Source organism: Notolepis coatsorum (genome assembly GCF_963971535.1).
Source record: "Notolepis coatsorum genome assembly, chromosome: 18".
Taxonomy (NCBI): domain Eukaryota; kingdom Metazoa; phylum Chordata; class Actinopteri; order Aulopiformes; family Paralepididae; genus Notolepis; species Notolepis coatsorum.
In genome coordinates, this window is record NC_140182.1 from 49,079,622 (window position 1) to 49,093,786 (window position 14,165).

Here is a 14,165-nt window from a genome sequence, read left to right on the forward strand (position 1 = left end):
TGGCCTGGGTGTTCATTGATTCAAGACTGATATCGCCTTTGACGACAAGTCGACAACAATTAGACATTTTAAAGTTACATTTCAACAACTCTACAATGTCACTAACACCGCACGTATACTGGGCACAGAGCCACGAAGACGTTCACTTGCGAGTGGAGTTAATAGACGCACAGGTGAGCCTCCGCGCGGGGGATATTTTACACGCTATTTATTTAGTAACAATAAATCGCGTGCCATACGTTTAGATACTTGATTAAATGTATTTATGCTATATAAACTGGGTATTAAACGCAGCGATGTTCTAGCTAGCTATACAGTACGACTCAAGGACATACATGATACGCCCCTGTTGCATGTTTGTTTTATGATCTGCTTTAGATGTATCGGAAATATATAAGATGGTGTTTACATACAGTAGCCCTGGTGCCAAAGGGCGACACTTGCTAGCCTGACCGACCCAGTTAACACTACCACGGGCACCTGCTTTCAATGGAAACGAGGCCTTATCTGTCACGTGACGTCACGTGTGATCAATACGTTATTTATTCGTGATTATTCAAATCAAATGATGTGATATGCTGTCCATTGCATTCTGGTTGCAATTCTCGTTGTAGCCAGAACCCAGAACTGAGATCTTGTGAAATAGCCCCACTTCCTATAGAGATGTATTATTAAGTAAGAGTTGATTGTTATTTGCTGAATAAAGTAAACCATTAACTTTGTCGCTGTTCAACTAGACCACTGACCTATATATAATAAACTAACCGCACGCATCATATTAGTTATAGATCGAATTTTTACTTGATGATAATGTAGACAGGAAGAATAAACATTTTTATAAGAAGTCAACCTGTTCACTCTGTTTTTTTCCCTCTTGCAGAATATTGATGTCCATATACATGAAAACGTCCTTCACTTTAAAGGTTTGTTGTAACTTGTTGCCCCTGTGTCATGAATGTTTAAGCGTCATGGAATTATTTGTATTTAAAAAAAAAACAAAAAAAAACGAATGAATTACATTTGTATTGGTTTTTGTTTGTCTTCAGCCCAGGGACACGGAGCTAAAGGACACCATGATTATGAGTTCAGCCTGACATTTCTCTTGCCAGTTAAACCTGAGGTATGTACTGTAGTTGTCTCATGGTTGGTCACTGTCTCCAAATATCAGGGCCCTCATTTATCAACAATGCTTAGAAAGTGTTCTATTTTCATTCTTAAGCACAGAATTTAGAATGTCTCTACGCACAGAAAAATCAGGATTTATCAACCGTGCGTGCACAGGTCCTACGCACAGCACACTCCGTGTTGATAAATACCATTTGTTTTTAATGTCTATGCTCGCGCACGATTATCCATATATTATGGTCATGAAACACCCCCATGGGATGTGAAATAATGTTCTAACCCGAGCGAACTCTGAGAAACTTCACGAGCGAGATTGATCACCGAGGTCTAACCAACTAATTCAACGTATACAGCATTTCCCATTGTGAACAATCTTATTTGGAAACATGACACACAGAATAATAGTATTTAGCGTTTTATTTTAAACAATATTTAATCGTATGATTATAGATCTTTTTTGAGAATAAATAAATCCAATGAAGTTGTCAAGTTCACAGACAACTCCGCTGAGAAGGAGGGAGCGTGCAGACTGCAGACTATCTTCGGTGCGCCGGGAGCCAAGGATGTTGACTGACCCAGTCCTGCTACAGAACCAGCACATTGACAGAAATAAATGACAATCTGACCCGACATTAAGCACTGTAATGACTGAAATGAAATCAATTTCAGCAGGCCAACTCTGCGCTCTACAATGCCTATTTTGCGCTATTTTGCGTCGTTATTATGGCTTCAGTGGATAACCCTGATCTGCATTTAAGTGATGTTTTAAGGCCTGAATGAGTCGTGTTCCTCCCAGCCACCGGCAACGACATTATCAGCCAAATTTGCTCCACGCTCCAATGTGGGTTTCAAATTGCGGTACAAATCAAGGAGAATGTGTCTCGGGTAGCGAATTCTACTTAATATTATTATGTTCTCTCTCTGCAAATAGACATGCCCTATATCTCTGAAAATATCTGAGCGCACCGCGAGAAGTATTCCTATAATAACGCTATGAACCAGGCTGAATTCATTCGGAAATACCTATTCCAAATGTTATTTAGGGTTTGACAATAATTACACTAATGTCGCTATTTTACAATGCATTATAGTGAATTACGGGTCATACAGAACACGTCATTGTTGAAACTAATGCATGAAACTGATGAAAGCATAATGCCGTCCGTCTGCAGTCTTCATATTCTACCGCTGGGCGCCAGGTACGCACAGCCTGAGCTGTGCGTAAATATACGCACAAAGTCAAGCACATGTTCAAATTGATAAGTCCCACACTTTGCTTAGAAATTATCGTACGCACGGGTTACGCACATATCTGTGCGTACGCACCATTGATAAATGAGGGCCCAGGGCTCTACGCTAACCTTTTCCCCTAAATGAAATGTAGGAGCACACAAAGAAATTTAGGAGCACAGTGAAAAATGTTCAAGTAACACAGTTTATTAACAAACTATTTATTACATGCATATTTATACTGTGTGTGTGCGTGGGCCCCGTGGGGCGTGCATACTAAGGGTACATCTGTGCAATGGCACATACCACCAAAATCACACATTGGCCCATGCCTACTAGACGCAAAGGATATTGGTTGTCCAGCTGCTTTTGTATGTTGTAGTGTTGTCACAATACCAACATTTTGACTTTGATACCGAAATAATCTAAAATAATACAATTATTGTTACAGCTGCTGAGCTATACAAGATTCAAGAGGTTTATTTGTCACATACATACCAGGGCATACAGTGAAATGCGGGGGGTCATGCCAGCATCGATTGTGCAATAATCAGGGTTCGTACGGGTGCTGGAAATCCTTGAAAATGCTTGTATTTCAATGTGTTGTTTTCAAGGTTTTAAATGTGCTTGAATTGTGTATAAAGTGCTGGAAAGTTATTGAAATTGTAATTGCACTTTATACCTTCATAATAAATTGCTATCTGACTGAATAGTTTGGTTTTTAGATAAAGAAATAAAATAAGTCGGAGCGACTCAAGCGAGCCTAATTGCGTTTGCCTTTCACGCAAAATGAAATTTGGCTGGGCTTGCCCCGTAGTGTTTTTTTTTACCTGTGCCATCTGAGAACAGCGCGCGCGTGTGTGTGTGTGGCCAACATGCCGGTAGGCTGCCGTTTTATAAGCTCTGGCTTGGAGATATAAAATATAATTCATGGTTAAAAAGAGGAGAACATCCCAGAGTAGCCGTGTGCAGAAAGGACTTTCAGATTCTTACCATGGGGGAGTCTGCACTTTCGAGCCACATGAAAGGTGAGCCCATGAGCCATGGATGTTATTAACGTGACTTGGCCTGGCTCGCCAGGTACTACTAAGTTCGAGACTACAAGTGCTCCACACCTGTCTCTGTAAATGTTCGTTATAAAAATACCACTTCAATAATCGAAATAGTCAAGTAACAGGCAGAATACACTATTGGAATTACAAACTCGTGTTTACCGGACTCTGTTTTTCACCGCAGTGTTTTGAAATAGGCAGCATGTAGCCTAGCCTAACGTTAGCTAATTCCCTTCCATGTATTTCAAAACACAAAAACTTGTTGTGTATTGAAATGGTATTTAATTTTTATAACAGAACATTTACGGAGACTGGTGTGGAACTGGTGTGGGGCAGTTGTAGTCTGGAACGCAGTAACGTACTGTATACGTGTATGTCATGTATGTTATTATGAATAAAAAATGGGGGACCCTGATGTAAACAAGACGAAAGTATTTCTCTGGTCTGCATCCCCTTAACAATTGTGTGTATTGAGCTGTACTGTATTGTACCCATTCTGCAATCTGTTAATAACGTTTTCAATCAATCAAACGTGACGAGCCAGGCCAAATTTAGCATGTTAATTTATGGAATATGCAATCTAACAGCTAACGTGAACTTTACAGTAAATTACATGGATAATAATGTTAAGGTAGTTAGTTAATTCCTGTAGGTACTAGGTAGGCCATCATTAGGCTCTCAAATTCATAGGCAGTAGCCTATAAATGAAAATGAAATATAAATTTTGTATACATACATAAGGCTCAAGGGGCTGAGTGACTGCCTACCTCAAAGTCTGTTCTCTTATTTAGCAAATTTTCAGTAAATATTTGATTGAAATTGAAGTTTTATCTGGTGATTATTTGAGTTATTGTTTACCTACAGGAATGAACTAACTACCGTAACATTATTATCCATGTAATTTACTGTAAAGTTCACGTTAGCTGTTAGATTGCATATTCCATAAATTAACATGCTAAAATTGGCCTGGCTCGTCACGTTTGATTGATTGATTGAAAACTTTAACAGATTGCAGAATGGGTACAATACAGTATAACACATCGGCTCAGCCAGTTTATATATGATGCCAAGTCTACATCATTTTGGTTGTTTATAGCACAATAACATCTGATTTAATGTGATGGAAGAAGTGAAATAATCATTTTGAGTAAATATTTAATTTACCACAGCCGCATAAGATGCTGGAAAATCTTGAAAATGCACCTTGAAAATGCTTGAAAAGTGCTTGCATTTTGCCTTGGAAAAGGTGTACAAACCCTGAATAATACAATAATAAAATAGACATAAAAAGAAACAGGTAATAAGAAGACATAAGATGTGCATGATAAAAATAGACATGCTAAATTCCTGAGAAGGCACTGGTTCCTATGTACACTACACTACTATACACAATTTTAACTCCGTCATTATGCTATACTTACTATATCTAACTATACTATACAAGAACCACATATGTTCTTTCCTTAAAGTTACTTTTATATTCCTCATTCCTTTAAAGTGACTTTTCCATATTGTTTAAAGTGACATTTTGTTTAAAGTGACATTTTGTTTAAAGCGAATGTTTAAAGCGATTGCTGTGTGTGTGTGTGTGTGTGTGTGTGTGTGTGTGTGTGTGTGTGTGTGTGTGTGTGTGTGTGTGTGTGTGTGTGTGTGTGTGTGTGTGTGTGTGTGTGTGTGTGTGTGTGTGTGTGTGTGTGTGTGTGTGTGTGTGTGTGTGTGTGTGTGTGTGTGTGTGTGTGTGTGTGTGTGTGTGTGTGTGTGTGTGTGTGTGTGTGTGTGTGTGTGTGTGTGTGTGTGTGTGTGTGTGTGTGGAGAGTTCAGTGTTCTGATGGCCTGGGGGAAGAAGCTGAGCCAAAGTCTCTCTGTTCTTGTTGCGTGTGTACGTAGGCGCTTGCCTGACCGCAGCAGCTTGAACAGGCTGTTGTTGGGGTGGTGGCAGCGGTTCCGTTAGCCGGTAATTACCGGTATTTGACCGGCAAAATATGTTGAAGTCCGAATATTTAAATCTCTCCGGTCATAATGTCTGGCCACCATAACGACAAACAGGTATACGAGCGAGAGAGAGAGATGGCCAAACAAGCTAAGCTTAACAAATATTTCATGAAACCAAGCACAAGCAGGTCTAATAATAATGACAACGAAGATGAGTCTTCTGAAGTCACAGAGACCGCCGATGCCGTGTTGGCTCCCGCGGAAAAAAAACAGAAATGTCGAGCGTTCAGGCCAGAGTGGAAAGTTAAATTCTCCTGGCTTAGGTACGACATTATAGTCTAGTAGTCTAGCCTCTATGATGTACGAGAGATAACATTGATTGAACGTACACAAAGTACACTTTATTGATTGAACCACAAAGAGCATCCCCAGTCTGCTGGTACCGTTGCGAGCCTCGCAGACGTCCACCTGTTCCAATGGGGATATCAAAGTCGAACCAACCAGACGACCCCGCTGTTCTCGCAGGTACAAAACTGATAGGCACAACGAGAGACTGGGTGAGTGAGTGTTGACATTTTTTAATCATATGCAACTGTTGGTTGACTGCCGTGTCACATAGTAATGCATATTATTGATTATAACTAAATGTAGGCTATAATGAAATCAACAAATGTGTTACGAGCATGTGGCTCGTCCTCTCTGCATGTGGCGACGAGCTAGCAAACGAGGCAATGTGATGATCAACTACAGTTTGCTGTGTGTGAAGTTGAACATTATGATATGTGTGACGTGTCTGATACAACGAGGTGAAGCGATGTCGACTCGAGATTCATTTGGGGGTGCGTGTGACAGCTGCTGCAGTGCGAGCCTGCGGGGCGGGAGCTTGATGCTGGATTAGCGTATCGCACTAACTTGGGAGGCGAGAGATAGTAATTTGATTCTGCAAATCAATTTCTAATTCTTCGCTTGATGTAATTAATACAAATGTCCAATATAACGGAATTCGTTAGCTCATAAAAATGTGATTATAACAGACTGCTGTTTAAAACTCTGACCGGAATTTCTCGAATATGTCCGGGGATAGAAATCTTGCAGGACACCCAGACCGGCACGAATATGTTCTAACGGAAACGCTGGGTGGTGGGGGTCTTTCATTATTCTGCAGGCTCTGGATTTACACCTCCTGTTATATAAGTCCTGCAGGGGTGGTAGTGCAATACCCGTAGTAAGCTCTGCTGAGCGCACCACTCTCTGGAGGGCCTTCCTGTCCTGTGCCGTGCTGTTTCCAAACCAGGCAGTGATGTTTCCAGTCAGAATGCTCTCTACAGCCCCGGAATAGAAGGAGTGGAGTATCTTCCCCGATACTCTGAACTTCCTTAACTGTCTCAGGTGATAGAGGCGCTGTGTGTTGACCATGTCAGGTCCTCTGTGATGTGGACTCCCAGGAAACTGCTCACCCTGTCCACGATAGCCCCATTTATCCACAGTGGCGTGTGTGTCCCCTGCTGTATTCTCCTAAAATCCACGATCAGCTCTTTGGTTTTACCAATGTTCAGGAGTAGGCTGTTATCCCGGCACCACCGTGCCAGTACATCAACCTCCTCCCGGTAGGCCTTCTCGTCATTGTTAGAGATCAGCCCCACCACCAACGTGTCGTCCGCAAACTTCACTATGGAGTTGGAGCTGAACCTGGCCACACAGTCATGTGTGTACAGTGAATACAGCAGGGGGCTCAGAACGCAGCCCTGGGGGGACCCGATACTCAGGGTGATTGTGCTGGAGGTATGACCCCCCACCCTGACCGCCTGGGGCCTGTCACTTAGAAAGTCCAGGATCCAGGCGCTCATGGCGGAGCTCAGACCCAGATCCATCAGCTTGTCAACCAGTCTGGTGGGGACTATGGTGTTGAAAGCTGAACTATAGTCAATGAACAGCAATCTCACATACTGTAGCCCCCCTTCTGTCTGTCAAGGTGAGATAGGGTGTTGTGTAGTACTTGGGAGACCGTGTCGTCAGGGGACCTGTTTGTCCTGTATGCGAACTGCAGTGGGTCCATTTTACTAGGGAGAGAGGCACAGATGTGGGCATTTCATGACCACATAGGTGAGTGCCACCGGTCTGTAGTCATTTAGGCCTGCTGGGGAGGAGTTTTTTGGTACAGGGATTATAGTAAACACCTTGAAGCAGGCAGGGACGCGTGAATACTTTCGGCAACCCACTTGTCCTTCCCTATTGCTCTGATTGGCCGATGTCCTTCCGCATTGCTCTGATTGGCCAAGCGCGCGCATGCCCATGAGCCACGACGGGCTCCTCAGCCAGGCAGGAATACTAAACTCCGCTTAAGCTCCAGGAGAGAGGAGAGAGGCTGAAAACCAGCAGTTCTTGCCCGACTGATGGGAGCCGAATCCCGGATCCGATTTTTCTGATGAATACCCCGAAAACATGGAGGTCCCGAACGCAATTTATACACCGTAACGAATCATTAAAAAAATATACCGTTAACTGGAATATGTTGTTTCTTTACACATATGTTGGATTATGTAATATAATATATTATGTAATAAGGCATAACACAACAGTGAACACAGTGCAATGCATCTGTCAGTCGTACTTAACACTTTCAGTGCTGGCCGTGTTTTCCTTTTTACCCTGTTGAATGCCACCATCCACGGCCAATGTTAACGTTAATATCGCCTAATCTATGTTTTAAATTATGGCTAAACGGGATGAAAATCACCAGTTTTCCGGGGAAAAACAACCCATGCCTATGATAATCGCCTTTTACTGGAATATTCCAGAACGTTGTCATTTGTCAGCCTATTTATGAATAGTTTTCAAATAAACGCTAGATGATCGATAGTATATGTGTGCGCACGCACGCTCGTGCCGTGCGCTGATAATCGCTGCTCTTATTTCCTCATGGCTTTTACAGTAAAAACAGCCATATCACATATCACATAAACGCTTATATATCCGTGAAAACGAGTCTGATTATCCTAACACTGATAACATAGATTCCTTACCTGAGGTCAGATGGTATCCAAATGGTTTATTCCAATTTCCGATCGCCATTCGAAAAAATCGATAAATGTATTGATCCATCGTGTGTACAGTATAACACATGATCCACGCGGCTCAGACGATGCGGTCTCCCAAGTACTGCACAGCACCCTCTCTGACCTTGACCGCCAGAAGGGGGGCTATGTGAGACTGTTGTTCATTGACTACAGCTCAGCGTTCAACACCATAGTCCCCACCAGACTGGTGGACAAGCTGATCGAGCTGGGTCTGAGCTCCGCTCTGAGCGCCTGGATACTGGACTTTCTGAGCGAAAGGCCCCAGGCGGTCAGGGTGGGGGGTCAGACCTCCAACACCATCACCCTGAGCATCGGGTCCCCCTAGGGCTGTGTTCTGAGCCCCCTGCTGTACTCACTATACACACACGACTGTGTGGCCAAGTTCAGCTCCAACTCCATAGTGAAGTTTGCGGACGACACAGTGGTGGTGGGGCTGATCTCGGACAACGACGAGAAGGCCTACCGGGAGGAGGTTGAGGTACTGGAACGCTGGTGCCAGGACAACATCCTGCTCCTGAACATTGGTAAAACCAAGGAGCTGATTGTGGATTATAGGAGAGGACAGCAGGAGACACACACACCACTGAGGATAAACGGGGCTACCGTGGACAGGGTGAGCAGCTTTAAGTACCTGGGGGTCCACATCTCAGAGGATCTGACATGGTCAACACACATAGACTCAGTCGTAAAAAAGGCGAAGCAGTGCCTCTACCACCTGAGACAGTTAAGGAAGTTCAGAGGATCTGGGAAGATACTCCAGTCCTTCTACTCCGGAGCTGTAGAGAGCATCTTGACTGGAAACATCACTGCCTGGTATGGAAACAGCACGGCACAGGACAAGAAGGCCCTACAGAGAGTGGTGCGCTCAGCCGAGCGTACCACGGGTATTGCACTACCACCCCTGCAGGTTCTATACAACAAGAGGTGCAAATCCAGAGCCTGCAGAATAATAAAAGACCCACACCACCCCAACAACAGCCTGTTCAGGCTGCTGAGGTCAGGCCGACGCCTGCGAACCCCAGCTACTAGGACAGAGAGGCTTCGGCTCAGCTTCTTCCCCCAGGCCATCAGAGCCCTGAACACTGAACTCTACACACACAAGCACACATGAGCACACACACGACACACACACTGTATACGCTCACACACTAGCAGCCACTTTAACATGAGCAAGCACACACTCATGCTGCACACGCCCACACTTATGGCCACTAAGGAAAGGTCACTTTAAAAATAGTATAGCATAACCTGAGATTGTATAAAATATGTAAATAACTATGTACAAATACCGATATGCCCTACTATGTTACTTGTTTATTGCACAATGTTGTTTTATTGGATTCTATTATATGTTGTTACTACTGTATTGCACATCGTTGCCGGCAAGACCACCCGCATTTCATTGTATACTTGTATGCCGTGACAAATAAAACTCTTGATTTGACTTGACTTGAAGAAGAGGCTCCAAAATGAACTCTGGTAGACCCCGGCTGCATCAGTGAGAAGTAAAATGTGGAGTCAGAAATCCGTTCTCCCATTCACTTTCATTGAGTCCATTCCAAAAGGGTGATTTACCATCTGGGAGACGATAGGGGGCGCTTTTTTCACATCTGAGCGCCGGCGGTCCCTGGATCTCCAACGGTAGGCTGGCGTGATGCAATATGATTTCAGATCGCTAATAAAAAATTAAATAAAAAATACCCGAGAATACTCGTGACCGTGGCATTCAACGGTCGTGGGCGTAAACCAGAGAAAAGCCGTGAGTGGCACTCAAAGCGTTAACTATGTGTTCACTGTTGTGTTACGCCTTCTCGGCATAAGCCCCATAATAAGACCGTCTCTGGCTTCGTCCAGCAGACACCAGAGCTCAGCGATGCCGCTTCACGGCAGCATATTCTCCCCGCTGGCGATCGGAGCACGGAGGGTCGTGGACCCGCGCCGCAGCCGCAAATACGGCGATGCGATTTTTTATTGGTTTGTCATGACAAACCAATTACATAATCCAATATATGTGTAAAGGCACAACATATTCCAGTTAAGGGTATATTTTTTTAATGATTCGTTACGGCGTAATCAATACTTCCATTTGTATAAATTGCCTTAAGCGGAGCCTGGCTGAGGAGCCCGTCGCGGCTCATGCGCGCGCTCGGCCAATCAGAGCAATGCGGAAGGACAAGTGGGTTGCCGAAAGTATTCAGGGACCACGGACTCAGCCAGGGATAGATTGCATATGGTTGTAAACACCAGGGCCAGCTGATTTGCACAGAACTTGAGTATTCGATATACTATAGCTCAGTGGTACCGCGTACAACCGGTGGTACTTGGGCCCCCTGCTGGTGGTACTTTTTTTGTAAATGAAGAAAAAAAAAGTATTTTTTTTTAATGTTCTTTTATATAATAATTTTTTTGTGTCCGCAGCAGTCATGCCACTGAACTTAGAAGCAGGCCAGGCCAGTGTTACTAGTTGCGGCGGTGCGATAGTTAGATAACCTAAGTGGGGAACAACCAGGAGATCACTGTGACAGAGAGTAATGCAGTCTAAACAGTCATACATCTTTTATTCAACTTCAGCCCCAGATTTCAATTTTTTTGTAATGTCAGATAAAAAATGAAATACTCCCACTTTTCCATCAAAATCAGTGTCGTTGCTAATCATTGACACATGCTAGCCTGTAATAACCCCCCAGAAAAACACTTTCTGTGTTTAATTTTTTTTACAATAATTTGTGATGCCCATCACAAACACTGGCATTTAACACATTGAGTGCCACGCCCCTTCCGGGAAGTGACCACTTCCGTGCCGTCCATTAACCCCATGTAAACGTAGTTGTACCTTGTAGACCTAAACCTATATTTTATAGTATAGCTATGGGTCTTATAACACTGTCGCGTCTCATTGAGCTGCTTCTGGTCAACGTACAAAAAACGGATTATCTTTTCATCCGTACATTTCCGTTTTATACCTTTTTGAATATGAACATAGTCCGGCCGCTTCTGAGCAATTCCAGGGAAAAGACACGAAAACAGCGTTTTTGTGTAATTCAATAAACACGTTGTCATTTTATCGCCTGATTATTGGATCTTCCTGAAATCAACGCTAGATTATCATTATTATCCTTCCTCGTGAATACATGAAATGTGCCCTGAAGCGCGGCAGGAGACACACATACCACTGAGGATAAACGGGGCTACCGTGGACAGGGTGAGCAGCTTCAAGTACCTGGGGGTCCACATCTCAGAGGACCTGACATGGACAACACACATATACTCAGTCGTAAAAAAGGCGAAGCAGCGCCTCTACCACCTGAGACAGTTAAGGAAGTTCAGAGTATCTGGGAAGATACTCCAGTCCTTCTACTCCGGAGCTGTAGAGAGCATCTTGACTGGAAACATCACTGCCTGGTATGGAAACAGCACGGCACAGGACAAGAAGGCCCTACAGAGAGTGGTGCGCTCAGCCGAGCGTACCACGGGTATTGCACTACCAACCCTGCAGGTCCTATACAACAAGAGGTGCAAATCCAGAGCCTGCAGGATAATGAAAGACCCTCACCACCCCAACAACAGCCTGTTCATGCTGCTGCGGTCAGGCAAACGCCTGCGAACACCAGTAACTAGGACAGAGAGACTTCGGCTCAGCTTCTTCCCCCAGGCCATCAGAGCCTTGAACACTGAACTCTCCATGCACAAGCACACACACAACACACACACTGTACACGCTCACACACTAGCAGCCACTTTAACATGAGCACACTCATGCTGCACAAGCTCACACTTATGGTCACTTTACAGAAGGAAAGGTCACTTTAAGAATAGTATAGTATAGCTTGAGATTGTAAAATATAGCATTGTATAGCAGTGTACATAAAGACCCAGTGCCTCATCCGTAGCTAACAGTGTATTGCACTACCACAGGACTTAGCATGTCCTACCATGCTCTGTAAATAACTCATGTACAGATACCGATATGCCCTACTTTGTTACTTGTTATTGCACAATGTCGTTCTATTGGATTCTTATTATATATTACTATTGTAATTATGCACATCGTTGCGGGCAAGACCCCCCGCATTTCATTGTATACTTGTATGCCGTGACAAATAAAACTCTTGTATCTTGTACCTGGTCTCTGAAGAAATGCAAAAAAAAGAATCCAATCTCATCGCCATTCCAGTTCTATGTCGTTATGGCTTGCTCAGCACCTGTCTGCACTGTACTTCACTTCGTGCACGAGCACTGAATAAAAAATTCCACCATGTACCTTTACATCCCAACATCCGTCTGACCACACCCCCTTCCGCTTACCTTCATAAGCAGGTGTGTGGTCACCTACTCGCCTCCTTCTTCACTTTCACCACAAGGAAGTGCCTTCGGTAGATCCCCACTTGACGAGGTTATTAGCTGAAGAAAGTTGAGACGTATTTACATTGTGCTTATTTTTTTCTTCTCTCATAAATATTCGATAGAAAAATCTAAGTCATAATGTCTACTTCGGAGAGTCGCAGAGCCACTCTCCACCAGCGGTTCTCCATTTCCGCCTCCGTCGTGCGTTCTGGTGCAGGGCTGTTGCCTCTCTCGTGGTTGACAGCCACGCCCGGTAGGCGTCCGATGGGTAGTTTGCCTCTCCAAGGAGCTGGTGCACCGGTGCCGTCGCCTCTGCGATGGCCTGGTCCTGGCTCTGGTTCCTCTGCTTCCGGGGAATCGTCCGCTGTTGAGCGGCCGGTTCCTTTGGTTCCAGAGTATTTGAGACGGCAACTTTTTGCGTCTGCTCGCTCCCGTCGCAAGATGGTGGCTTGCAGACGCGAACGGCCTGGGTTTGGTGAGTTGCTGGAGCCCAGTGAGGATGCGTCGGTCTCTACCTGCCCGATGGAAACAGAGGATTACATGGTAGAGGCGGACGGGTTCTTATTTGAAGGCCCGGTGGAGACATGTATCCCGCCCGTCCAGGTAACACTGGAGGGGGGTGAAATGTCTCCTTGGGGCGCCTTGTTTGAAGATGTCGGGGAAGACCCTCGGACTCGTCGGCAGGATGCCCTACTATCAGCCACATCGGAGTGTGGCTCCTTGACCAGTCGAAGCCTGCTGTATGTGAGGGATGCGGGCTCGGTGGAGGAAAGTCTGCAGGGGGAACTGCAGGCTTTGTTTCCCGAGCTTATGAATGAATGAATGAATGAAAACTTTATTTAACAGATTGCAGAATGGGTACAATACAGTACGGCTCAATACATACAATTGTTAAGGGGATGCAGACCTGAGAAAGACGTTTGTCTTGTTTCCATCAGGGTCCCCCATTTTCAATTCATATAGACATATATGACATACATGACATACAGATAGTCAGTACTGCTACATCTATACATTTATGACATACCAGATTTGCAAATACAGTACTGTTTGTGATACAGAAGGAGTCAAGAAAAGGGAGTATATACATTTGACGTAGAAAACTGTACATTGGAGGAGGTTGGGTGGGGGGGGTTGGGTACATTGGGATATTGTCAACCATACTGGGTCATTTACATTGGAGGTGGTTGGGGGGGGGGCCGGGGGGCACACTGTATAAACAAGTAACACTGTACATTGAGGGGGGGGGGGGGGGGAGACACTGTACAAACAAACACAATTGTACATTGAACTATTGACAACCATACTAGGTAAATGACTGTACATTGGAGGGGGTTGGGTTAGGATATTTACAGGGGCCAGTGTTGAATTGCAGTCTCCCGTAGGTGTCCCTTGAGAGAGGTTT

At 44.4% G+C, this 14,165-nt stretch overlaps 1 protein-coding gene across 1 annotated transcript in view; it reads left to right on the forward strand.

The window, feature by feature from the left end:
- Positions 1-20: 20 nt before the first annotated feature.
- hacd3 (3-hydroxyacyl-CoA dehydratase 3) overlaps positions 21-14,165 on the forward strand; it is a 39,016-nt gene continuing 24,871 nt past the window's right edge. The window contains exons 1-3 of the mRNA XM_084334645.1: positions 21-173; positions 881-923; positions 1,047-1,120. Coding sequence (XP_084190771.1) covers positions 96-173; positions 881-923; positions 1,047-1,120 — 195 coding nt within the window. The 5' untranslated portion in view covers positions 21-95. The remainder of the gene's footprint in view (positions 174-880; positions 924-1,046; positions 1,121-14,165) is intronic.